This window comes from Ptychodera flava, chromosome 18, assembly GCF_041260155.1.
Source record: "Ptychodera flava strain L36383 chromosome 18, AS_Pfla_20210202, whole genome shotgun sequence".
In the NCBI taxonomy this organism is placed as follows: domain Eukaryota; kingdom Metazoa; phylum Hemichordata; class Enteropneusta; family Ptychoderidae; genus Ptychodera; species Ptychodera flava.
This window is the reverse complement of record NC_091945.1, coordinates 2341896-2367888: the sequence shown is the minus strand read 5'-3', so window position 1 is coordinate 2367888 and position 25993 is coordinate 2341896. Positions and strand designations below refer to the sequence as shown.

Here is a 25993-nt window from a genome sequence, read left to right as displayed (position 1 = left end):
TAGGACGTACGTACAACCTCAAAAACGAAGTGAAGTTACTACCCTCATGGGTTTTTAAAGGAATACAAGAAGATTGTTACGGAATTTTTGATACCGATGGTGGTCGTATCCTCACTCTGTTTGGCGATGTCTTACTTCATTCGTGTTCTGTACCTTTAAGTAGTAGTTAGTGTGGCTTCAACGAAGGGGAATATGTTTTCAGATCAATTCATATATAGGTACATAATGACACCAAATGACCGTTCAAAATGTATTTTACTTCGCACAGTGCTTTTGTGATGATATCTTTCATGGTCTGTTCGCATGAAAGACAGGTGCAACCGAGGTCATTCGTCAGCAAACAGATGCACTTTTATAGGTAACAATAGGCACCCATCAGTGCAAACAGATGATGTGTCACGCCCTCTTTTGTGGAAATGTAAAAGTGAATTAAACAGACAACATTTTGAGGGCTGTGAAGACATTACCCATTAAATGTCAGCAAAGTTTGTCACGATTATCGATCGAAGTCAATATGCGTTGTCTTATAGCAAGTGTACTTCTCGTAATTTATATCAATGTGGGACAGAAACCGGGTAGGTCCTTGCTCAAGATTAATATTCGCTCAAATCATGTGGATAGCCTGTGCCTGAATGTATTATTGTGACATTTTTATTGCTAGAATGTTGTGTTTGATCCGTTCTGAAGTCTTTCTTAGGTGATTTTAGACATACGTTTGCTCTTTACAACACACCTCGAGTTCAATCGTTCAAGTTCTTAATTGTTAGAGTGTTGAATTTCTTCGAAGGCAATGGCTACATCTTTTATTTAGTAACCAGATTTACTTCTAAATCGTGTATTCTGTGTATTTACATTAGAGCAGCTTGATACCGAGCTCAAAGTTGTAAACAATGTCGTTTCGACAATGGGGCGAATATATCTCAGTGATTGTTGAGTCAGACAATAACATTCGAGCATAGATATGATGGAGGTCACATTTTTTTCAAATAAATTACTTGCGTATGCCAATGTCGTGTTGTATTCATGAAGTTGAATAATGGCGAGAATCAGTAAGTTTTTGTACATTGCACAACGAATGTTTTCACTCTTGTACGTGAGATTATAATGAACACTGATACGTTTTATCTTCTAATACTGGTATTTTTTCTGTAGGAGTTAAAGCCCAGGCACCATGTGAGTATGATATGATCAAAATATTTCTTAAATAATCAAGGAGCATATTCTCTCTTTCTGGCTTGTAGTTTTTGCTAATCTAAAAGGAAATAAATACCCCATTAATATAATGTATGAATTTAAATAATGCATACTGTGATCGGTGTCAATATGACCTCAGCGCATTTTAGGCCATGGGCTAGAGTTTTTAATCGCTTTCCTTTACTCTTCCTCCTGCAATTAAAATTTAAGCAAGGTACTCTTTTGAAAAATAATACTTCATAATGATTTTATATAGTATATTTTAAATAATGCTTCATCATCATTATATATCATACAAACTCAAATCTGAAGAAACAAAAACCGACCATGATGTCTTACTTTATCCCTTTATTTTCTTTTAAAAGCAAGTACTAGCATTCTTTGACCTTACAAACGACAGAGAATGTTTTGTCAAAGAAATAGTTTAACTTGGTCATGATGTAGGTAATATTGTTGTACTACATGTATCGCTCTTCATATTAACAATTGTTACTCTACACTAGCTTGCTTAGCCGACGAAGTAGCGTTCGGTGGATCTTGTTACTTCGTTGAGAGTTTTTACGACGTCACAAGGAAAGACTTTGAAGAAGCCACTGCAGAGTGTGCAGCACGTGGAGCCTATCTGGTGGCGATTCAAAACGATGAAGAGAAGACGTTTCTGTCCAATCAATTGGCACAACACAATAAGAACAGTAAAAATGAAAGATACTGGACATCTGGAACAGACAAACACACCGAAGGAACTTGGAGATGGGATTCTGGACATGTCTGGTCTTATGATGGAATGTGGAATCCACTATCCAATCCACCTAACGACGGGGAATTTGCTGGTTGTGGTATATTTGCAGAACATGGACCAAGTTCCGCCATTTACTCCCTGGAGGATTTGAATTGTGAGTCAAAGTCAGGTTACATCTGTGAAAGAGGTATGTTACATTTTGCTTTTGCATTTTATTGGGTTCTATAATGCAGATATTTAACATTCTCCATTCACATCCTCAATTACGGAATATTTTTTTAAAATGTGCATTAACTTCGATTACGAAAATCAGATTCGCTATCGCTTATTTCACCGAAATTGCAGTACATAGCAAATTTCAATACGTTTACTGCCATTGTTATAGGAAACTGGCCAACATGCGACTATCCACGTGTACCTGACTATGGATCACTGACAACATCGCCAAGTTTCCCGGTAGCAAGAGGAAGTTCGGTGACATTTCAGTGTGATCCTGGATATCTACTTGCTGGTGATGCTGTCTTAGAATGTATCCAGGCTTCACCTGACTATGAAGGTGATAAATGGAATCACTCTATACCATTGCCGAGATGTGTACCAGAGGGTGCGTAGAAGATTAATTGAGCCATTCTTTTACAGTTAAACTGTAACAGTTGTTCTTTTCAAATTAAAAGTGAGCTTAGTTTGTTCTTGATATAATTCTGCACAAGCATATACTGTTTCGAAGCGTTGTACCAGATAAATTACAAGATCAAGACAGTTCCAATCTTTGTTCCCCTTTCAGTCATCGTCAATCTTCGTCATCATCTTCTGATTTTTACTTATTGCTGTTTCACAGGTAGCTGCCCTGACCCTGGTACACTATCAGCAAATGTCGTCTGGGGAAACCCGATAATTCCCTTTCCAGTAGAAGTTTGTACCACTTTAAATTATAATTGCGAGGAAGGGTTTTCATTGGTTGGTAGTGCAGTGTTGGAATGCATGACAGGTGGTACCTGGGATGAAAATTTGCCAACATGCACAGGTTTGTTCAACTGCACAGAGACATTAAGCCGGCCGCACACGAGAGAAATTAGCTGAGCAAAAATCCTCGCGAGGAAAATTGCTCAGCAAACTTCTCTCCGTGTGCGGTCGATTTTTTGCGCGTTGCATCACTCTTTTGCGCGTTGAGTAAAATATCCAACATGTTTGATATTTTTTTCCTCGCGAGGAAAATTACTCACCGTGTGCGCCCGACTGAGTAATTTTACTCACGACTTTCTACCTACGCGCATGCGTGGAATCACATGACAGTACAAAATGGCTGCCCCCATGGAAAACGATAGTTATATAGCTGATGCAGTTATTAAGGATAAATTAGTTGATTGAAATCTGGTCAAGTTATCCCGCCTTATACGACGTTAGATCACCCGATTTTAAGAATAAAGACAAAAAAGAACATGCACTTGTAGCGATAGAGACGAAGCTTGGAAAAATAGGTAAAAATGGGAGATTCGCATATTTGTGTTCTTTCAAGTCAAACATATAACTCCGCTCCGGAGATTGAGAGTTCCTCTCCCCTAAAAATTCCCTCATTTGTTAGTCTCGTCGTGCCACATCTTTTTTAGTACACCTAGAACTTCTCGGTTTCTATCGGGGTGAGATAGTAACTGTCCAACCTTACTCTATGCAACCCCGTTTATATATCAATTCTGTCGAAAATCTGTGTACGGTTGTGTGTAGATTCCCAAGTATGCTCGAGCGATCAGAGTAACCGCGGGCTAAATACACGAAAATCACGATCAATGTGATTTTAACATAATGTAATCCCTTTTCAATATTTAGCAGATATTTAAATTAGATCAATGGATCTTTTTATTGCGTGTTAGTTTTTTGCAAGTTCTTTTTTGCGTACAGAAAGGCCACTGATTTAGTGAGGCATCTTGGGATATGTTTTCAACAAGGGGGACAATGCGGTGCACCGTTCGTGAGGCCTCACGAACGGTGCGCCGCACGACGAGACTTATAAGCTGATTAAACATATGCGAAGACCGTCACAAAATAATTTGAATAATAATAAAGGCACAGCGACATGGTAATTAGCATAACAGGGGCAGGTAAGTATCTTCGGTGGGGAGGTGTCACTTTTTCTTTTTAATTTTATTATGGCGGCGAAGCACTTTGTCACCTGTTACAAAAATGCTAAATGGGGCCTATATCTTATTGTTGTATGGCGCCTTTCATTTCGATACTGTGGCATTCATAGGCAATTATGTGATTTTCAGAAAAAGGGGAACATAAACAGAAAAAGAAATAGGAAAAACCAATCATGAATTTTAGCATATAATTTTTTTTATATTTTATCATAATGATCAGGATAAAATCTGAATGTTTCGCCTTTTTGATTTTTCAAGTAAGAGTGGGTGGAGAGAAGGAAAGCATGTTTGCAGGAAGTATATTTTACTTTTATAAATTAGTGATGGCTTCTCTCATTTTAATAAAAAATAATTTTTAAACAATTGGCCGAAATGTCAATTTGAATCAGAAACCAATTGGTGTGTACAATAATTAAAGGGAAATTTACCCTGAAAATTAATTTCAACTAATTTATCCTCAAGAACTGCATCATTAATATAACTATCGTTTTCCATTGGGGAAGCCATTTTGTACTGTCATGTGATTCCACGCATGCGCGTAGGTAGAAAGTCGTGAGTAAAATTACTCAGTCGAGCGCACACGGTGAGTAATTTTCCTCGCGAGGAAAAAAATATCAAACATGTTGGATATTTTACTCAACGCGCAAAAGAGTGATGCAACGCGCAAAAAATCGACCGCACACGGAGAGAAGTTTGCTGAGCAATTTTCCTCGCGAGGATTTTTGCTCAGCTAATTTCTCTCGTGTGCGGCCGGCTTTATGATAATAGTCAACTTAATTCCAGTCAACATCAACGATATTTGAAAATACTTTAAAAACATCGTGCTTCAAATTTACAAGTTTTCGAGAACTTTACAAGTCAATCTATAACACTGGCAAATAGATATTAACATAAATGCACCGTCGGGGTTCAGCACCGCCAATCCTCTTGATTCAAGGAGAAAGTTGACATACATGTAAATTCAGTGGGAGGACATTTTATATTTTAACGCTGTTCTTCTATACGTTTTTTTTCTATATTTTAGCCTTAGAAAACATTGCATTCAACAAGACGGCAACTCAGAGTAGCACAGACTACGGTGGTGTTGCATCTTTGGCAGTAGACGATGATGTCACAGGAGACTTTTCAGGCGGCAGTTGTTCCCACACTGTAGAGCAGACTGATCCTTGGTGGCAGGTTGATCTAGCCGGGTTCTACGATGTTGACACGATTGTCATAACGAACAGGAATGAAAATGCCGGTAAATGTTAAGGAGTTTAATCAACACTATTTAGCTGATATCAAATATGCTGATGATCGTCATCCTTATTATCGTTGTCGTCATCGATTTGTGTGCTCTTCTTTTGACAACATAAATAGAAGAATAAAATAGTTGAATAAGTATTGACATTATACACTGTGATTGTACATTATAAAATCAATCAAAGCTTATAAAAGTTTCTTTTTAAATTTGAGATTAAGAGTTGCAAAAATGTCATCAACATACTTGCTAACACCTTTCCTTTATGTCTCAGACGGCTTCCTGAATTGTCGCTGAATACATTTTTTACTCTGCCATTAACTGATTTACTCTTGTTGCCAGATCGACTTGCTGGTGCTAAAGTCTTCATTAGTCCCTACACCAATGGCCCGTATGAGCTTTGTGGTACAGCGACTAGCGATCGTATCATCATAATCGATTGTTTTGCTGACAATGTTGCCCAGTTCATAACAATTAAGCAGGAAGGAATTGATCAGATACTATCACTTTGTGAAGTAAAGATATTCGGTAGAGGTAAGTGTAGGTGTTTAGTTTAAGATAAATGCTTGCTGCTGTACTATTTGATAAATGCATTAATTACCCACAGTATATAAAATGACCTAATATCATTCAAAATCCGGGGAAAAGCAATTCTTTAAAAAAAGGTTAATGATAAATTAACAGCAGCTTCAATTTCATTTTACTTAATGCATTATGTGTATGACTGCAATATTTGAGAATGGTTCTTTGATCAAAAGTTGTGGTGCTAAATGAGCGCTAGCGAAGTACCAATTTGAATATTTAGAATACTATGCCTGTTGTATGTTATGTTTCAGGCATATTCATATACTTTGCTCACCCTTTACATTCACTTGGGGAAAACGACATACAGCACTTTAGATGCGATCATAATTTAAAAAGATCGATTTTTAAATTGAGATTTATCAATAGAATATCGATGTCTCTATCTTTACTGTTATCATGGGCTGCATTTACGTTTGGTGGTCTTGTAGGCAGCTAGCTGTCAACTAAATGTGGCTCTCCATAATCTAAATGTGATCAATGTGTTATGCAAGTCGCAACATAAGGAACAAATGCTATCTGGCAAAAAGATAGATATCGATCTTGACATGTCGAACAAACTCCCCATATAAATTATTTTCTCCCGTGCGCTAGAATTGACGGTAATGCCAGCAATCTCAACAGTTTCTGAACATAATTCGACCGATTTAGACATTTTTGCAGTAAATGGTATGTTGGCAACTTCTTTCATATTTCATTTTCGTATTACGTTGTAGCAACGACCAATCCTACGGCCACTCAGTCACCATCGGCAACTCCTCTCCCAATCGGACCAGCTCCACCTGCGCAGACGGGTAAGGTGACCATTACAAACCAGTGACAAATCGATGAACTGAGAGAACAGTTTGTTTAAAGTTAGCTTCATGAATATGTTCATCGTCAAAATAATTCCCTTTCCTTTATCCTAACATTTGCAATACAGGACAATCCTTTGAAACATTTGGCTACAGGCTTTAAAGTCACATTTTGGTAATCTATCCTGGTGGCATGGCAATGTCTTCACTATTGAAATGGTTTATTTTTGCTTCTCACAGTCATTTTTCATTAAACAGGTCAGTGCAACCTGGATAGCATAACCTCAAAGCCACATATGGTCATAACAAACAATGTAAATTCGCCTGTGACTAATGGTTCCATCGTGAATATAGAATGTGAAGATGGCTTCGGACTTGTTGGACCGTCATCTCTGTACTGTGATGGCAGCGTTCTTATTGGTGGAGATAGTCCAATATGTCTCCTAGGTAAATCGAACTCGTTTTAAAGAAACCTCGTGGATGGAATTAAAAAGAGATTTGAAATCCCAAAGGGGATGGGAAAAGGAATTTAAATAAATGTCGACTGATGTAATGTTATTTGGGGATTGCTTTACTTTGTTTTATCGAGAAATTCAGTCAATTGTAGGAAAACTAATAGCATGTTTAACGTTGTGTTTCAGGCATTCACAATCTTACAGTTGAAGAACACATAAACATCAACCGTGTCAAAGAATCTCAAAGTTCAAGGGTTCTCGGTAGCGTTCCAACAAGAGTGATTGATGGTGTTGACAGTTCGTGCACACAGACAGAAAGAGAATATGAACCGTGGTTTCGAATGAAATATGAACTTCCTACGGATTATTTAGTGTACTATGTAGTGCTCACCGGTAAGTCACTATATTCAATGGATGTCACAGCACCTACTTCACAAAGCGGTAAATCTGAAGGACGGGGAGAGAACAATGCAATTCCCGGTACCCGTGTTCCTTCTTGCGTATTGTTCAACTGTGATTGTTAATGTAGCATGCGCCTTGAATATAAAAAGACATCAACGTTTGCTGAAGTTTTGCTCAATGAAACGTCAATGCATACCCTTTTAAAACCAAGCATAAACTTGCTACTTCTATACAATAGAAAATGACTGCTATCTTCATATTAAGTTAATAGGGGAAACAAATGTTCTATTTTCATAGAATCAAGGAGTGAGAAACTTCGTTCTCGGTCTTCATAATGAGAATATATTGGCGGAATATCAGCAAAGTACTAAAAAGAAAACGAAAATCTAGCTGTCTGTCCCTTTGACGCATTCTATAACTTGGCACATGACACGTAAACTTTCTTTGCCTTTGTTATTTTAGGAGTTTTAGCTGCATTATTTATTACCTAAACATAAGAAGCATGGCGGGTTAATATTATGATGTTTTACTGTAATAATTTCACATTGCATGATCTTTGTTGCCACCAGATGCTTCAATGGTCATATGGATTGTCAATATAGATTAAAGGGACTCACAGACAAGGATTCTGCATTGCTGCTATGCATGCACTAAAATCGGTGTTTACGTATTCAGTTTGTTCATGGCCAATCTTTTATTTTCGCCAGCTCCCTATCTTGACGGCGTTACCGTAATAGCAGGTCCAAAAGCAAACGCTTTAACCGGGGGTCAAGTTTGCGGACAAAATATCGTTAGATCATCACGTTCTACAGTGATAGTCGAGTGTGACCCACCGGCAGCGGTGTCAGAAATTTCTATCAGCATACCGGCAAAAATGCCACTCTAAACTTGTGTCAAGTACAGGTGATGGAAGAAGTAAGTTGTACTTATTTACAAGAACTGTTTAGTGTTAACAAAAGGATATTACATACTAACATATTTTGTCGATAACTTTGAACGCATTCAAATAAATAAGCTACCTATTGGAGTTGAGTCTTTGAAGATAAAATGTTATATAATTGTTTTGCTATTGTTAAATCACGATTTGAGACCTTACAGTATTGCTAGATGAAAGTAAAATTATATCATAGACTTCGATGTCATCTGAGACAATTAACGATCATGGCAAAACTATCTTCTTTAAAGACTTGGTTTGCTTATCAGTAAACTCAGCGGTAAGCACATTCGATTTTCGGCTGTCTATAAGGACGTATGATCGGCATGCTTCAATTTTATTACGTTATGATAACCAGGGTATATAATGCATCTGAGCAGTTTGAATTGAGACTGATAATATAATTATCATAAAATCAAGCACGTTTACAATACATGGTTGATCCTTTTACTATTTTGCACTTCTCTGCAGTACCGCCGGTGACGACAGTGGGGCCAACCTTACAAACGACAACTGGACAAGAGATATCTGCAGGTTTTGGTCACAAAACAACTTCACTTCACTATATTCACCAAACATCTGTAGGACCAGCCATGACGACTGCAAGAAAATCTTCACTGTCGGTGACAACTGGAAAGGCTGGCAACACGTTTGAGTTTAGTGAAACGAGTAGGGTGACTAAACAACGAGAGTCTACCATCATTCAAGCAACAAGCCATGAACGAATGACTCTTGAGTACAGTGAAACGAATGTAGGTAACCAACCAGGAGAATCAAACACGTTAAAGCCCACAACTGAGGAACAATCAGCAACAATGCGGCGTCGCTCTACCATTGGGTTCAAAACCACTGAACAAGCGGCTACGGACAAGAGGAAATCGACGAATCAGAAGGGAAATACAGATCAAATGAGAAGTGATGTCATGACAGTCATAATTCTTGAATTTATTGCTACATATTTTTGTTTCATGAATTAATCCGTTGACTGAATGTAGACCATGTTATAAGCGATTCTTTCCTCTACTTGATATAACATGTAGCAATTAGTCTGCTAGGATTATTCTTACATTTATATAAAGTCAGAAAGTTATGAATAATTGGTTTATTTACCCGATTTGAAATGTCAGTTACATAACACACGAAATCGAGAGGGGAGAAATAACAAAGTAGAGGGTAAATGGGGAGTCGGGAAATAGCTTACAGCCAGTCTAGCCCAAACCCCGTCATGATAGCTTGTCACAAAAACAAAGTTAGCAAAGAGGGCCCATAGTAACAATAACAAATAGTTCTTTAGATAAAAAACTTGTTATTGGGATACACTTATTACAGTTATAGGAATACACTTACTGCAAACATATACCGCATATATTGAAGATGCAACCATATAACCTTTTTTGAGTACAAATAAAATTATCATGAATGTGCGACTATGTCTATTTGAATTGAGTTGTTATTTTACACATAAATTCAAAGAGATCGTGGTTGTATATATTCGCCAATAAGTGATACCATGTTGGTTACTGTAACTGTAGGCCTCTGATTGCAAACCCTTGTAAAGGACTTTCTTTTTCTAAATAATAGATTCCTTTTATTATTTATTATTTTTATCATTATACTTTATTTCAAGAGGGTAGGCGGAGTTACAAAAATAATTGTAATTTACATCAGAGCCCTCACACAGGACATTATGCAAATAGAGAACAAACTATTATAATGCAAGAGAATAAATATAATCACTGGAAAAAAAGTGAGTACTTATTGGTACAATCCAGAAACATATTTTGAAATAACGCATATGACAATGGAAAAATAATTAATCCAGAGAAGAACCTTCATTCATATGTTTGTCGTGGAGAAAATAACATAACTGAGTTTTAAACTGTGACAAACTCTCACTGCTTCCTATAGAAAGAGGAATATCATTCCAAATGATAGTTGCACGATAAATAAATGACCGTTGTCCAGTACTTGTCTTGAATGAAGGAGCATATTTTCGCAATTTTAATCATCTACCGAAACGAAACGAAGTCGTAGCGACCTGTAAATGCTTTCGTACAAACAGGGAAACTACAACATGATAATAGTTCTGTTTCTATTGCGTGCGCGTGGAGCTCTTCATCGGTCGACGGGTAATGACAATTAGACCACGTTTTTAAACACTCTAGCTGATTAAAGTTTTTAATTTTTGCACTTAAATATGTTGTCTTTGTATCGGCACAAGTATGTTATTTCAGCACCTTAGTATCCTTGCACTAATACAAAGACAACAAATTGATCGGAATAAATTGAGGGAACTTGGGATAAACTCTTGCTTCGTATTTCAATATAGTATTGTTTTTTATCTCATTTTCAATCCTTCGCGCCCGACTTTCTAGCAACGGGCCCCTATATATTTGAGTTAAGGACTTTGGGCGCTGATGTATTCCATGTCTCCGGCTCTTTTTGTATTCAGTCATTTTCCATCACGCATCGGCGTGTTGTTATTCGTGAAACTTCTGATTATATCGCTCCACAATTATGTTTCATCCCGATTTTGTCCCATTTTTTTCAGTTTATATCCTAAACAGCCGATTTGTTGTCTCCGTTTTTATTATATGTCTTGGAATTTATTGACGTGGTGCCATCGTTTGTCAGTGCCGATGAAACCTGTGGTCTAGATGTCTTTTCCATGCACTAATACCCAAGGGAGAACGTTTTTCATGTCCTGTACTTGCGTGAAATATCACATCTAATGAATTCATCGTCGTATATATTTTTCAGTAAGTTCAGCAAATTTAATCTTCAGGTTACTCTATTTAAAAGCGTAAGTTTCATCAGCTGACACCGTTATCGGAAAGTGGTGTCTTAAGTTTGCAGAATGGAAAGTTCCTTTGTGACCGTGCCTTTGTCTTTGGAATCCAGATTCCACCAATAAATCTAACTTCTTCAAATAGATAGATATGAATGGAGTTATACAACTCCAATTTACCGTCTTTAGGTTTGCAATACAGATATTGCCTGGTTACATACACGTGCACGCGACCCTCGCAACAAGAGACTATTTACACTTAGCAAGACTGCCCGTCTTAGCCAGCGACTCTTGCACCCCGAACCAAGGTGTTCAGATAAAACATAAAAGCGGCCCGAACAGTGTCTCCTTTTGTACCTAGCAAACTATATAAATAGTCTGAATGCGAGTCGTGAGTTGACCATACTCAAGACTGATGAGCAAAAAATGATATCTCTTTTCGTAGAAGAAGACAATGAAAACGCTCCACGCCCAATTTTGTTTAACGGTATAGCTGGCCAAATCAAAAGGTATTTTCACTTCTCAATGCATTTTGAAAGCATCTCTTCTTCGCATAACACACAAACAGTCATCACAACAAATGTGTCGCACCCTAGTAGAAAGCGTAACCGCACAATGACCACGAAGTCAGTCACGACACAATTTATTATTCCAGTCTATTCTGTTGAATGAGCTCCTAAGGCGATGGTTCATTTTAGTCAAAATTGAATTTGATCTGATTTATATTTTTATCATGTCCTCTCACTAATTCGATCATTTTGTGAATTGATGTGACTGCTTGCTGCCCGGCCCGTTAGAAAGACTCCTTTCAAATCGATCGACAATTGAAATTTGACAAATGGAATGAAACTAACCCCGATTTTCTGAACACTACAGACAAGTAGACTTGTGATATAAAATGTTGTGATTATCATATTTTTGTCACAATGTCGAAGCTTATACAGCATTCAATCATATTCGTGACACAAACAGACGACAAGTTTGTTTGTAATCAGGATATTTTGCGAACAGATTTGCGACATTTTAAAGTCATACAACTTGAAGCAAAATGCCTCCAAGGCTGGACGCATGTGTCGGTCGAGGATCGGCTATGTAAATTTAATCCGATATATATTCGTTTTTCTAAACACTGTAGCTGATTAAAGAGTTCGTATTAAAATAACCTTCGTGCAGCTATCACAGTCAGAAGTTGGCACTACTATATGAAAGGACCAAGACATTTAGCGGCCGTGCATGTGCTCAATCACGAATAGTTGAACCATGCAATTATCTAAGACTATGAAAAATTCTTAGCGTTATAGTACTAAGATTTTGCTATAGCACAAATGTCTTCACATAAGTGCAATCGCATGGTAGTTGTACTTGAGATAAGGTTGACGGCCTTTCATTCCTTTTCATGTTAGTTTTGCAGACAAATTCTTCCTTACATTATCAATGTGATCATCCCAGCTGAAAATGTTGACTATTTGAACATCAAGTAGTTTGTAAACAGCAACACTGTCAATGAGAACCATGTCAACAGGTGTCGCCCGCGACACAGCTGTCACGCCACTCGCTACCAGCTGTTCAGTGGTTGACCGTGCCGTGCGAATGGTAGTAGTGTTTTCTATACAGCTTGTCTAAAATTTGCAAGAACTTGAACGGAATAACTACAGGATAACATTACAAGATTTATTATATTATTCCCGTATTTAACTATCCAAGAAACCTCTGTTCCTAAAAGCCCTTCAAATGTTTATGTCAGCAACATCTTATCGTAGGCGGAGATGGCAGCCATTTAGTTCACTTATCCAATTGCAAATGTTGTACTGGGACACTCCCAAACTGGTGAAATTTATCGCAACCGATATCTTACGATAAACGTCTCCAGGAAGGAGCGATATTGATACGGCTGTATGATAAAAGGAAAGTGTAGCTACTGCCCCAATGGTTTTTAACGGAATACAAGAATATTGTTATGGAATATTGGATACGAATGGTGGTCGGTTTTTCGCTCTCTTTGGCAATGTCTTACTTCATTCGTGTTGATTATCTTTAAGTAATATTTTTTTGATTCATCAAAGTTGCATATGTTTTCAATTCAATTCATCTATAGGTATAGAATGATACCAATGGACCATTCAAAAGATATTTAACATTGCACAGTACTTTTGTGATGATATCTTTCATGGTCTGTTCGCATGAAAGACTGGTGCAACCGAGGTCATTGATCAGATATCAGTTGCACTTTTATAAATAACAATACATCTCCATTAGTGCATATAGATGACGCGTCACGCCCGCTTTTGTTCAAATTTAAAGTGGAGTAAACAGACAACATTTTGAGGTGTGTGAAGGCATTGCCGATTAAATGCCAGCAAAGTTTGTCTCGATTATCAATCGAAGTCATTATGCGTTGTCTTATAGCAAGTGTACATCTCATAATTTATATCAGCGTGGGACAGAAACAGGGTAGGTCGTCGCTCAAGATAATTATTTGCATAGATCATGTGGATCGCCTGAGCTTGAATATATTATCGTGACGTTTTTATTGCTTGAATGTTGTGTTTGATTGGTTCTAAAGTCTTTATTAGCTGATTTTAGACTTACGATTGCATGTTACAGAACACTTTCAAGTTCTTATTTTGTTGAATTCCTACAAAGACAATGACTAACACAGCGCAATTTATGTTCTACACTAGTACATTAGAGTAAGGATAGTTCAAAGCAGATAGAGTAAAGAGGCACCAAACGCGATTATAAGATTTGTTTTCGATTTATCATCACATGAACTGGCCAAGGACTGATAAGAAATCCGAATTACCCCTGTTCTACGTCATCAAGCGAAACTTTTTTCATGCACTTAGCCGTGACGCTTTTGTGCACAGACTGATCGGTCGTGACCGATGCTGTGCTCTCACGAATTTTTTACGAAAATGTAATGCGATAAATTCAGACATGGAAACATGGAAGGCATGGCCATCGAACTTTCGAGTCTCTAAAGCTTCCGCGGATATTCTAAAGAATATATTGGGGGTGCCGCCGCGAATAGCGCTAAAGTCTAGTCGTACGGACATCTCAATGTGAACGTTGAACCTGGTGATAAACACAAAAACTACACCTCAGCATATTGATAAGTTCAACTGAATAAATAAGTACCGTCTGATCTTCGGAAAGCGTAATAGAAGGCAAAACCATTCAACTTATTCGACGAATAGCGACAAATTTCCTTTATCACATAATTTCCGTTAATTCTCGATCGGAATCGAACCTGCGGCGTAGCGCTGTAGCGAAGACATCTGCTGTCACTATAGCTGTAGCCTGAACTCTACAGTGCAGCGCCATAAATGTGTTATCGAAAGGTGATTCGGACACCAACAGAGTTACTGTCATGTAACTAAATTTGGAGAGAGATATGTGTCACTGCAAACATCAAATTTGTAAGACATAAACACTGACGACTTGGATCGGGATTGACGAGTTGACACTGGTGGAGACCGGTGGTGACGGCCCGTCGTGGCCATGTACTAAGTCTGGAACGCAGTGGGTGGCATCAAACTGAACTTTTCGGGCTTGCGAAGATCGTAAGCCCTTGATATTTTGAAAGCCACGACACTTCCTAGAATAGGAACTACTGTTTCGACCTTGTTGTGGCCTTCACTACATAAATACATTTGAAAATATTTCAATAACTATGCTTATAGTACTACGACTGTCAGGCGCTAGCGCGGTGAAGCCCCCTTGCCATCCGAAGGCAGACTTCCTTTGGTGTCGGGACAGCGCGAGACAATGATTGACAAGTTCATGTGACCAAATGCGTATGTTTGATTGGTTAGGATGGCATTCAGTGTATCAAAATTTGAACTTGATCGGATTTATTAATGAAAGTATCCAGTAAGCATTTGCATATCTTCAGGGCGATGGACCGTTTCACTCATGGAATTAAAGTAATCCAGGGAAACAAAACCCAGATCGTGACAATATGTTTGCAATCCTCAACTATAATTTTTATACATCCATATCAAAAGAAATATAAGAAGACGTTCATGTGATAGATATATAATCCCTCATTTTTCTTTGTTTGACGTCATCGTATAATCGTATTTTTCGCAGGGGCGCACACTTTCCCGCCTTCGGCTCGATGTTGTTCGCCCTCCGCGAAAACACTCGTATACAATGACGTCAAACAGATAAATATTTCATGGGATTATATATAAAAATCAGGCTACTAGCAACCAATATAGTCCCTCTTTTGTCTTTAAATATGGAGGCAAAAATGAATCACTTCAAATCTAATTTAGCTAATATCTCAGCACGTCCAAGTTTCAGCAAAGCAATATGATTTCAGTCGAATAAAACATGAAAAAATATGATTCTAAAATAAATAAAGGCAAAACAGGCTAACGATTTACATCCACATAATTATTTACTTGTTCACTTGGTTGGTTGTTTATTAACACTTTAATATGACAGAACCCATGGCCGGTGAGTGCACGCGCGCCGTACTAGCGGTATTTGCACGAGTGCTGCGGTGTATTCGGCGGCAGTCCTTTCACGAGCGAAGCGAGTGAAAGGACAGCCGAATACACCGCAGCACGAGTGCAAATACCGCTAGTACGGCGCGCGTGCACTCACAGGCCATGGGGTTCTGTTATTATTACATATGTTCTATCTTTATTTGCATCATTTATCGAGAGAATCGACGATTAGTCGTGCGTACTACTTGTCTGTCAAAGCTTCAGGGCGACCCTGCGGAGTTATATAACATTGACATCACTGTAATGAGGCATCGAATCAGCTTTCACTTTTCATTGGTCAACGCCGCCACACCCTCTATTTTGATTTGCTAAACTATTGTTTACTTGTTTATCAAGGATGACGTAAGAGGAACGTCGAAGGGCTCGAACTTCGAAGTCTGCTTGCGATCGCTCACACGTACACATACGTAGCAACATGCCATAGATAGTCAAACGAAGAGAACTTTGAACATGGAAGCGAACGCTTTTGATTTTTTTACATGTTGAGCTCGAAATTCTTCTAAATGATCGATACAAATAACAGTTTGAAGATTTTTACGGGAAATTTAAGAGTAAGATACGGCAAATGTAACTTGTCGAACGATCAAATTTCAGTGTTTACCGTGGCACACAAGCACTCACTGTTATCAGTATGCATGTAGCAGGACACACAAGCACAGAATAAACTGCATGCAAAAGTGACATTCTATTGTAAACAGGGAATATCCGCGCCGGTGAGAAAACTACAGGCAAGTGACGACTCTGAAAATGTTAACTATTTAATTGGCTCCACTGCGCCTGCAGTTGCGTGTGTTTCGATGTATGATGGCCGCCATGGTACGGGGGTAAGGCGGCCACCGTGCATTCATGGAGCTAGAAACGGACATCGCCCGTTGTCAATGTTTTTGCTTCCTGATAAACAAACTGCTCTTCCGGATACTAAAAATCATCCTCACACGATAATAATTACAAGCAATTTTCTTTGTCGTAGTTTTTAATTTGTAATGTCATGCATTTACTATAACGAGCATCGAACAAAAGTGAAATGAAATCTTTCTCGACGGCATTTTTTGTGTTTACAAAAAAAATATTTCGGGTCAAAGTTGGTAAATACTCATTAACATAAAGGTATGGCATAATGTTTTGGTATTGCACTGCAGTGCAAATACCGGTAGTACGCGCGCGCTTCGATGCAAGTAATCTGTGGTACATATGTAATAATATCGTTTTCACGTCATATAAACGTCACTGCATTAACACTTTTGATTTGAGATAACTAGAAGGCACGATTGAAATAACATGGAGAGAAATTCCGAAAATATTGAAGTTCAATGACTTACCATGCGGGAAAATGTAGGAAAGATTGACTTCCGATAGCTGAACATTGGGATTAATAAAATACTTTTTCATCTTCTGATACTCGTATTTTTTCTGTAGGTGTTAAAGCCCAAACGCCTGGTGAGTATGGGATAATTAAAATATTTCTTTAAACATTCAAGGAACATATTCCCCTTTCTGGCTTGTAGTTTTTGATAATCTAAAAGGAAATAAATACTCCATTAACGTTACGTTTGAATTAAAATAACGCATACTATGATTGGTGTCACTAGAACCTCAGCGTACTTTAGGCCGTGGGTTAGAGTTTTTAATCGCTTTCCTTTTTTCTTCCACCTGCAATTAAGATTTAAGAAAGGTATCCTTTGCAAAATAATACTTCATCATGATTTTATATAGTATATTTCAAATCTGAAGGAACAAAGCCAACGATGATGTCTTACTTTAGCCCTTTGTTTGTATTGATATACAAATACTTGTATTCTTTGAACTTACAAACTACGCAGAGTATCTTTGTCGGAGAAATAGTTTGACTTGATCACGATATCGTCAATATTGCCATACTAGGTTTATCATGCTTTTATTCTAGCATTTATTACTCTACATTAGCTTGCCTCACCGACGAAGTAGCGTTCGGTGGGTCTTGTTACTTCGTTGAGAGCTTTTACGACGTCACAAGGAAAGACTTTGAAGAAGCCACTGCAGAGTGTGCGGCACGTGGAGCCTATCTGGTGGCGATTCAAAGCGATGGAGAGAAGACGTTTCTGTCCGATCATTTAGCAAACCACAATAAGAACGGTAAAAATGAAAGATATTGGACATCTGCAACAGACAATCACACCGAGGGAACTTGGAGATGGGATTCTGGACATGTCTGGTCTTATGATGGAATGTGGAATCCTTTATCCAATCCGCCTAATGACGGAGAATTTGCTGGTTGTGGTATATTTGCAGAACAAGGACCAAGTTCCGCCATTTACTCCCTGGAGGATTTGAATTGTGAGTCAAAGTCAGGTTACATCTGTGAAAGAGGTACGTTGATACACGTTTGTAACGAATATTTTTTTAAAAAGTTTGACTTTTCCAGTATATTTGGTTCTATAATGCAGATTTTTCATATTCTTCATACACCTCCTCAAATACGGCATGTTCTTTTCTTACAAAAATGTACATTAACTTCTATAACGAAAATCAGACTGGGCTTCAATCATAGAAATCACTGTCCATAGAAAATTTCTGAATACATTTACTGCCATTGTTATAGGAAACTGGCCGACATGTGAATATCCACCTGTACCTGACTATGGATCACTAACAACATCACCGAGTTTCCCGGTAGCACAGGGAAGTTCGGTGACATATCAGTGTGATGCTGGTTATCAGATTGCTGGTGATGCTGTCTTAGAATGCATCGAGGCTTCACCTGACTATCCTGGAGACAAATGGAACTACTCTATACCATTGCCGAGATGTGTACCAGAGGGTGAGTATGAGATTAAGTTGAGTCATTGTTTCCCACTTAAACATTTGTTATTTATAGATTAAAAGTAGCGTTGTTTCGTTCTTGATATATAATTCTCCACCAACATATATTTGTTTTGTAATGTTGTACCAGTTTAAATTACAAGGTCGTTCTTTTACATCTCTCTCCTCTTCTCAGTCATCTTAAATCTTCATCATCATCTTCTCTGATTTTACTTATTGCTGTTTTCACAGGTAGCTGTCCTGACCCTGGTACACTATCAGCAAATGTCGTCTGGGGAAACCCTATAATTCCCTTTCCAGTGGAAGTTGGTACCACTTTGAATTATGATTGCGAGGAAGGTTTTTCATTAATTGGCAGTCCAGTGTTGGAATGCATGACAGATGGTATATGGGATTACAGTCTACCTTCGTGTACAGGTTTGTTCATCATGATTTTTAACAGCACAATAAGGTTTAAAAAAGTTTAACTTTAATTCAGTCAACGTCAACGATATTGAAAATATTTTCAAATTTACAAGTTTCCGAGAACTTTACAAGTCAATCAGAAGGCAAATGAAATTAGCATACATGAACTGCCAGTCGTTCGGCAACGTATTAAAACCCTCTCCATTCAAGGAGAAAATTGACATAATTTCAGAGGGAGGCAATTTTATTTTTCAAACGCTCTTCTTCTGTACGTTTTTCCCATATTTTAGCCTTAGAAAACATTGCATTCAACAAGACGGCAACTCAGAGTAGCACAGACTACGGTGGTGTTGCATCTTTGGCAGTAGACGGTGACGTCACAGGAGACTTTTCAGGCGGCAGCTGTACCCACACTGTAGAGCAGACTGATCCTTGGTGGCAGGTTGATTTAGCTGGGTTCTACGATGTTGACACGATTGTCATAACGAACAGGAATGAAAATGCTGGTAAATGTGAAAGAGTTGAATCAACACTACTTAGTTGATATCGCATATGCTGATAATCGTCATCCTTATTATCGTTGTCGTCATCGATTACTGTACTCTTCTCTAGACAAATAGATGAATACAACGGTTAAATAAGTATTGACATTATCACAGTGAATGTACATCATTAAACCACTCAAAGTTTATAAAATTTTCGTTTTAATTTTAGTGTAAGTGCTGCAAAAATATCATCAGCATACTTGCCAAAATGTTTCTTTTATATCTCAGACGGCTTTCTGAATTATCGCTGAATACATTTTCTTACTCTGTCATTAATTGATTTTCTCTTGTTGCCAGATCGACTTGCAGGTGCTAAAGTCTTCGTCAGTCCATACACCAATGGTCCCTATGAACTTTGTGGTATAGCGACTAGCGGTCGTATCATCACAATTGATTGTCCCGCTGTCAATGTCGCCAAGTTCTTAACAATTAAGCTTGAAGGAAACGATCTGGTATTATCGCTCTGTGAAGTACAGATATTCGGCTACTATGGTAAGTGTAGGTGTTTAGTTTAAGATAAATGGTTGCTGCTGTACTACGCGATAATACACTTAAATTTCATTGTCCTCAATATATAAAATGACCAAAATATATCTATACGTTTTATGTCATCATCAGAATCGGTAAAACAGCAATGCTTTGAAAAGGGTTAACGATAAATCGATGGCAACATTCTTTGCATTTACTTATACATTATGCGTATGAGAGCAATATTCTGAGAATGGTTATTTGATCACAAGTTGTGATGCTAAATGAACGAAGTACCAATTTAAACATTTAGATATGATGCCTATCATTTTCATTTGATTCGCTCACCCTTTACATTCACCTTGCCAAAACATTCAAAGAAGGGACCTACAGCAAACTAATATACAGCACTTTAGATATTATCATGATTATGTTAATCTAATTTTTTTCATAAAGAACTATCAATCGAACATCGATGTCTTTATCTTTACAGTTATCATAGCTGTATTTTCGTTTGAAGGTCTTGTAGGCAGCTTGCTGTCAAGTAAATGTGGCTCTCCATAATCTAAATGTGATCAATGTGTTATGCTAGTCGCAACATAAGGAACAAATGCTATCAGGCAAAAAGATATATATCGATCTTGGCATGTCGAACAAACTTGCAATATAAATTATTTTCTCCCATGAGCTAGAATTGACGGAAATGCCAGCGATCCGAACAGTTTCTGAGAAAATAATTCGACCGATTTAGACATTTTTTGCAGTAGATGGTATGGTGGCAACTCTTTTCATATTTCATTTTCGTATTACATTTTAGCAACGAGTAACCCTACGGCCACCCAGTCACCATCGGCAACTCATCTCCCATTTGGACCAGCTCCACCTGCGCAGACTGGTAAGGTGACCATTACAAACCAGTGACCAATCGATGAAACAAGAGAACAGTTTGTTTAACATCATAGAAAAACAGTTAGCTTCATGAATTTGTTCATCGTCAAAATAATGCACTTTCGTTTATCCTAACGTGTAACAATACAGGACAATCCTTTATAAATAATGCACTACACAAGCGTTTAAGTCACATTTGGGTAGTCTATCCTGGTGGCACGGTAATGTCTTCACTATTGACATGGCGAAAGGGCGCATTTCGCAAAACAACATCCCGATTTATTATTTTCTCTTTATTTTTCCCACTCACAGTCTGTTCTTTATTAAGCAGGTCAATGCAACCTGGACAGCATTACTTCAACGCCAAATATGGTCATAACAAACAATGTAAATTCGCCTGTGACTGATGGCTCCATCGTCAATATAGAATGTGAAGATGGCTTCGGACTTGTTGGACCGGCATCTCTGTACTGTGATGGTGGCGTTCTGATTGGTGGAGATAGTCCAACATGTCTTATAGGTAGATCGAAATTCGTTTTAAGGATATCTCGAGGATTGAATTAGAAAGAGATACGAAATGATATAAGAATTTAAATAAATGTCGACTGATGTATTTTTATTGTGGGATTGCTTGTGTTATCAAGAAATACAGTTAATTGCAGAAAAGCTTATTGTATGCTTAACGTTATATTTCAGGAATGGAGAACCTTGCGGTCGAAGAACACATCAACATCAACCGTGTCATGGAATCTCAAAGTTCACGAGTTCTCGGTAGCGTTCCAACAAGAGTGATTGATGGTGTTGCCAGTACGTGCACACAAACCGATCATGAATATGAACCGTGGTTTCGAATGAAATATGAAGTTCCTTTGGATTATTTAGTGCAATATGTAGTGCTCACCGGTAAGTCACTATATTAAAGTGGTTGTCAAGGTACCAACTTTACAATTCGGTAAATCTATAGGACGGAGAAAGAATAATGTAGCACCCGGTACCCTCTCGAGTTTCTTGCTACATATTGTTCAAGTTGCCTGTTAAAGTAGCATGTGCCTCGAAACTAAAAAGACTCAAACCTTCGCTCACATTATGGTCAATGAAACGTCAATCCATTCTCTTTCAAAATCAACTATAAAAATGGGTCATCTTGCTATTTCACTACTAGAGAAATTGACCACTATCCTCAAGTTTAAAGGGGAAATAAATTTTCGATTTTCATAAAATCAAGGTGAATAAACTTTATTAATTTTTTCATCTTCATAATGAGACTATATTAGGCGGAATATCAGCAAAGTATTAAACAAACTGAAAATCGAACTATCTGTCCCATAGATGTATTCTGCAACTTGACACACGGCAGTTGAAGCACTAGGCTTTTTCTCTTTGTAATTTTATGTCTAGCTTATTATACCCTACCTAATGCATATTAAACATAACACAAGCAACATTGCAATTTTTGAATGCATATATTTTATACTGCATGATCTTTATTGTCGCCTGATACTTTTATGGTCAACTGAGTTGTCGACATGTACATCCGGGACTTGAATATAAGCATTCTTCGTTTTGCCATGTAGTAATTTAATATACCGGTGTCCATGTTTTCAATCGTTTGTCTTCTTCAGCTCCATATTTCGACGGCGTTACCGTACGAGCAGGTCCAAAAGCAAACGCTTTAGACGGAGGTCAAGTTTGCGGACAAAATATCGTGAGATCATCGCCCTCTACAGTGATAGTCGAGTGTGACCCACCGGCAGCAGTGTCAGAAATTTCTATGAGCATACCGGGCAAAAATGCCACTTTAAACTTGTGTGAAGTACAGGTGATGGGAAGAAGTAAGTTGTACTTTTTTACAGGAACTATTTATTGTTTGCATAGGAATATTGCACGCTAAAATATTTTCTCAATGACTTAGGACGCATGCAAATAAATAAGTTACCTATTGAACTGGGTCTTTGAAAACACAATGTATTGTCTGTTATGATCTCGCTTTGCTATTGTTAAATCAAGATTTGAGACTTTCATCATTATAGACTTTATCAATATAGCACTTCTAAAACATTTAGCTTTCAATGGTAGTGTTAATTTAGCTTCGCTACACTTCGCTACACTTATTCTCATTTGCATACAACTTTGCATCTCGTGTCGTGAATTAGATTTGAGATTGATATATTGATAGCAGAGAAAAACATTTAAGACTTCGACGTGACGTGAGCCGTTTAACGATCATAGGAAAAGATTCGGTTTGGTTATCAGTAAATTCCATGGTAAGCAAATTCGATTTCCAGTTATCTACAAGGCCTTATTCAATTTTATTACGTCACTGATGACCAGAGTATATAATGCATCTGAAAAGTTTGTAATGAGGCCGATGATATAATTATCATGTAATCAAGCACGTTTTACCATTCATGGTTGATCCTTTCACTTTTTAACATTTCCAGTACCGCCGGTAACAACAGAAGGGCCAACCTCACACGCGACAACTATTGGACAAGAGATGTCTGCAAGTTTTGGTCACAAAACAACTTCACTGCAGTATATTCACCAAACATCTGTAGGACCAGACACGACGACTGCCAGAGTGTCTCCACTATCGGTGACAACTGAAAAGGCTGTCAACACATTAGAGTCTAGTGAAACGAGAAGGGGTACTAAACAACGGGAGTCCACCACCATGCAAGCAACAAGCCATGAACGAATGACTCTTGAGTACGGTAAAACCAATGAAGTTAACCAGCCCGGAGAATCAAACACGTTAAAGCCCACAACTGAGGAACAATCAGCAACAAAGCGGCGCCGTTCTACCATTGGGTTCAAAACCACTGAACAAGCGGCTACGGACAAGAGGAAATCGACGAATCAGAAGGGAAATACAGATCAAATAAGAAGTGACATCACGGCAGTTGTAATTCTTGAATTTATTGCCATGTATATTATGTTTTATATGAATTAATCCACTGACTGAATGTAGACCATGTTATACGCGATTCTTTCCTCTACTTGATATAACATGCAGCAATTAGTCTGCTTGAATTAAAATATCTTACATTTATGTAAACTCAGAAAGTTATTGAGACACATTTACCTCAAACATATACTGCACAAATTGGAGATGCGACCATATAACCGTTTGTAAATACTTAAAATAAGCTCCTTATGAATGTACGACTATATTTGAATTGATATTTTTTATATTTTACACGTTTTACAGATTAATCAAAAAAAATTCTTAGGTGAAGATATTGACAGATAAGTAACACTATTCGAGCCACTGATTACCAATTCTTGCAAAGGACGTTCTTTTTTAATATAGATTCCTTTTTCTCCATTTAATCGTCTTCCGAAACGAGACATAGTCGTAACGACATGTAAATGTTTTCGTACAAATTTACTAGGGTGAAATTTAAAATTGACTTAGTAGCACGTCAGACAACTACGGTGATACACACACTATGCTTCTCCATGTACAATCGTTAGAATTGTGTCTTTCAATATAAACTTATATGTGCATTGTGTTATTCAATTGATCAGATTAAGAAAAATACGTATACACTATATTTTAAGTTTGTAGCTCAAAGAATGCACCTACATACTCATTTTCTAAGTTTGCATATTAAAGGTTATAACCTGAATGTTTAAGAAGAACTACAAATATTTGTTTTTGTTTTGTTTTGTGGCAGCTGTTAAGGCAGTTAGCGCCTCGAAAATGAAAGACTTAACTTTTGTTCAAACTTCTCTAAAGCAAACTTTCAACCAATCTCTTTCAAAATCAAGAGTAAAAGTCAGGGTTCACTATGCAAAATTTGGTACAGGAGAAACAAATTAGTTTGTTTTTAGAAGTGGTGTCAGTCCAACTACAGTGCTTGGTACCAGGTTGCAATGAAACTTGGTCTTGAGAGTAGTATTGAGCGGATGAAAAACAAGACTCTGTTCCAAAATAGAGTTTATTTCTAAAACTTCGACGTTTCGATTCCACACAGGGAATCTTCATCAGGAATCTAAAAAACAACAAAATTACTGTAAATATGGGACTAGTAACAAAGAAAGTGAACAGTGGAGTAAAAACGTTTAAAAACTGTTAAAAAACTGAAATGTTGGTCGATAAAAGGAAACGAAGATTTAAAAAACAAGTGTGTAGAAACGCAAATAATATGAACTTACAAAAAGAAGATGAGTGCTTACTCAGGCTAAAAGCAGCGATGTTGACCGGCCGGATCGTACAAAGCCAATCGCGCGAAACAAAACAAAGGGAGGGCTCCACAGAAAAAAACTTACAAACATGAAGATGAGACTCCCTAGCTGTATGTGAAACGGATGTGTTAACCAATGAGAACTGTATTACAGGTTTACCAGTCCTTTTTATTAATACCGTTGGGTGACAGAGTACCATGCTTATGAATAAAACACAGTTCAAGCTATTTTCTTACTTTATCTGCTTTTGAATAGACTTTTCAGAGACCAGAGAACGAAAATGATTGATGTTGTGCCCGGGTTCGTAAAAGTGGTGAGCTACTTGAGTGTCTTTGTGAGTTCTGATACTGCATAAATTTTCATTAATTTTAATTACGAAGTTCAAACAAATTACCCATTACTGACCAATATTTGAAATTCAAAATGGCCGCTATCCCTGTGTTATCTCTGAGGCAAAAAAAATCTCGATTTTCACAAAACTAAGCCGGTGAAAACTTCATTTTCTTCATAAGCTGAATTGAACCCCACAAATATTGTATAGGTCAAAATATAATGTAAAAGGTTTGGAGTCTGACTGTCTGTCCCCGTGGGGCATTCTTAATGTCGAATCTACGTCACAACGTTTACATTGCCTGTGTTATGGCCTGTACTTAAACCTCGGATCGTTGCTACCCTGCAGCAACTATACACTCAAGATGCTTAAGGCACAATGAAAGCAGAAAACGGGACCGCAGACGAGTCAGAAACTGATATGTCTTTCTATGTTTTAAAATTTCGAACAAGGTTAAAAATTTTATTACAAGAAAAGCTTCAGCGAATCGTTAAGCTTTAAGCAATATAAAGGGTTCTAAATTTGATGAGGCATTGACGACTGAAAGATGTCTCTCGACTTTTTACTTTAATCTTTATTTTCAATC

The 25993-nt window shown here is 37.7% G+C and overlaps 2 protein-coding genes across 2 annotated transcripts; both read left to right on the top strand.

Annotated features, from left to right (window-relative positions):
- The first annotated feature begins 448 nt into the window (after positions 1-448).
- On the top strand, positions 449-9877 carry LOC139117765 (uncharacterized). The gene is made up of 12 exons (XM_070681027.1): positions 449-575; positions 1153-1173; positions 1698-2120; positions 2319-2537; positions 2772-2957; positions 5093-5308; positions 5651-5842; positions 6607-6684; positions 6943-7131; positions 7326-7532; positions 8249-8456; positions 8947-9877. Exons 1-11 carry the CDS (start codon positions 515-517, stop codon positions 8425-8427), a joined length of 1971 nt encoding a protein of 656 aa, XP_070537128.1. The 5' UTR covers positions 449-514; the 3' UTR covers positions 8428-8456; positions 8947-9877.
- Positions 9878-13544: 3667 nt separating this feature from the next.
- Positions 13545-24540, top strand: LOC139117764 (uncharacterized). Its single transcript, XM_070681026.1, has 12 exons — positions 13545-13714; positions 17197-17217; positions 17704-18126; positions 18359-18577; positions 18811-18996; positions 19275-19490; positions 19827-20021; positions 20815-20892; positions 21217-21405; positions 21582-21788; positions 22508-22717; positions 23327-24540. The coding sequence occupies exons 1-12, from the start codon at positions 13654-13656 to the stop codon at positions 23836-23838; spliced, it is 2517 nt and encodes an 838-aa protein (XP_070537127.1). The 5' UTR covers positions 13545-13653; the 3' UTR covers positions 23839-24540.
- Positions 24541-25993: the final 1453 nt, after the last annotated feature.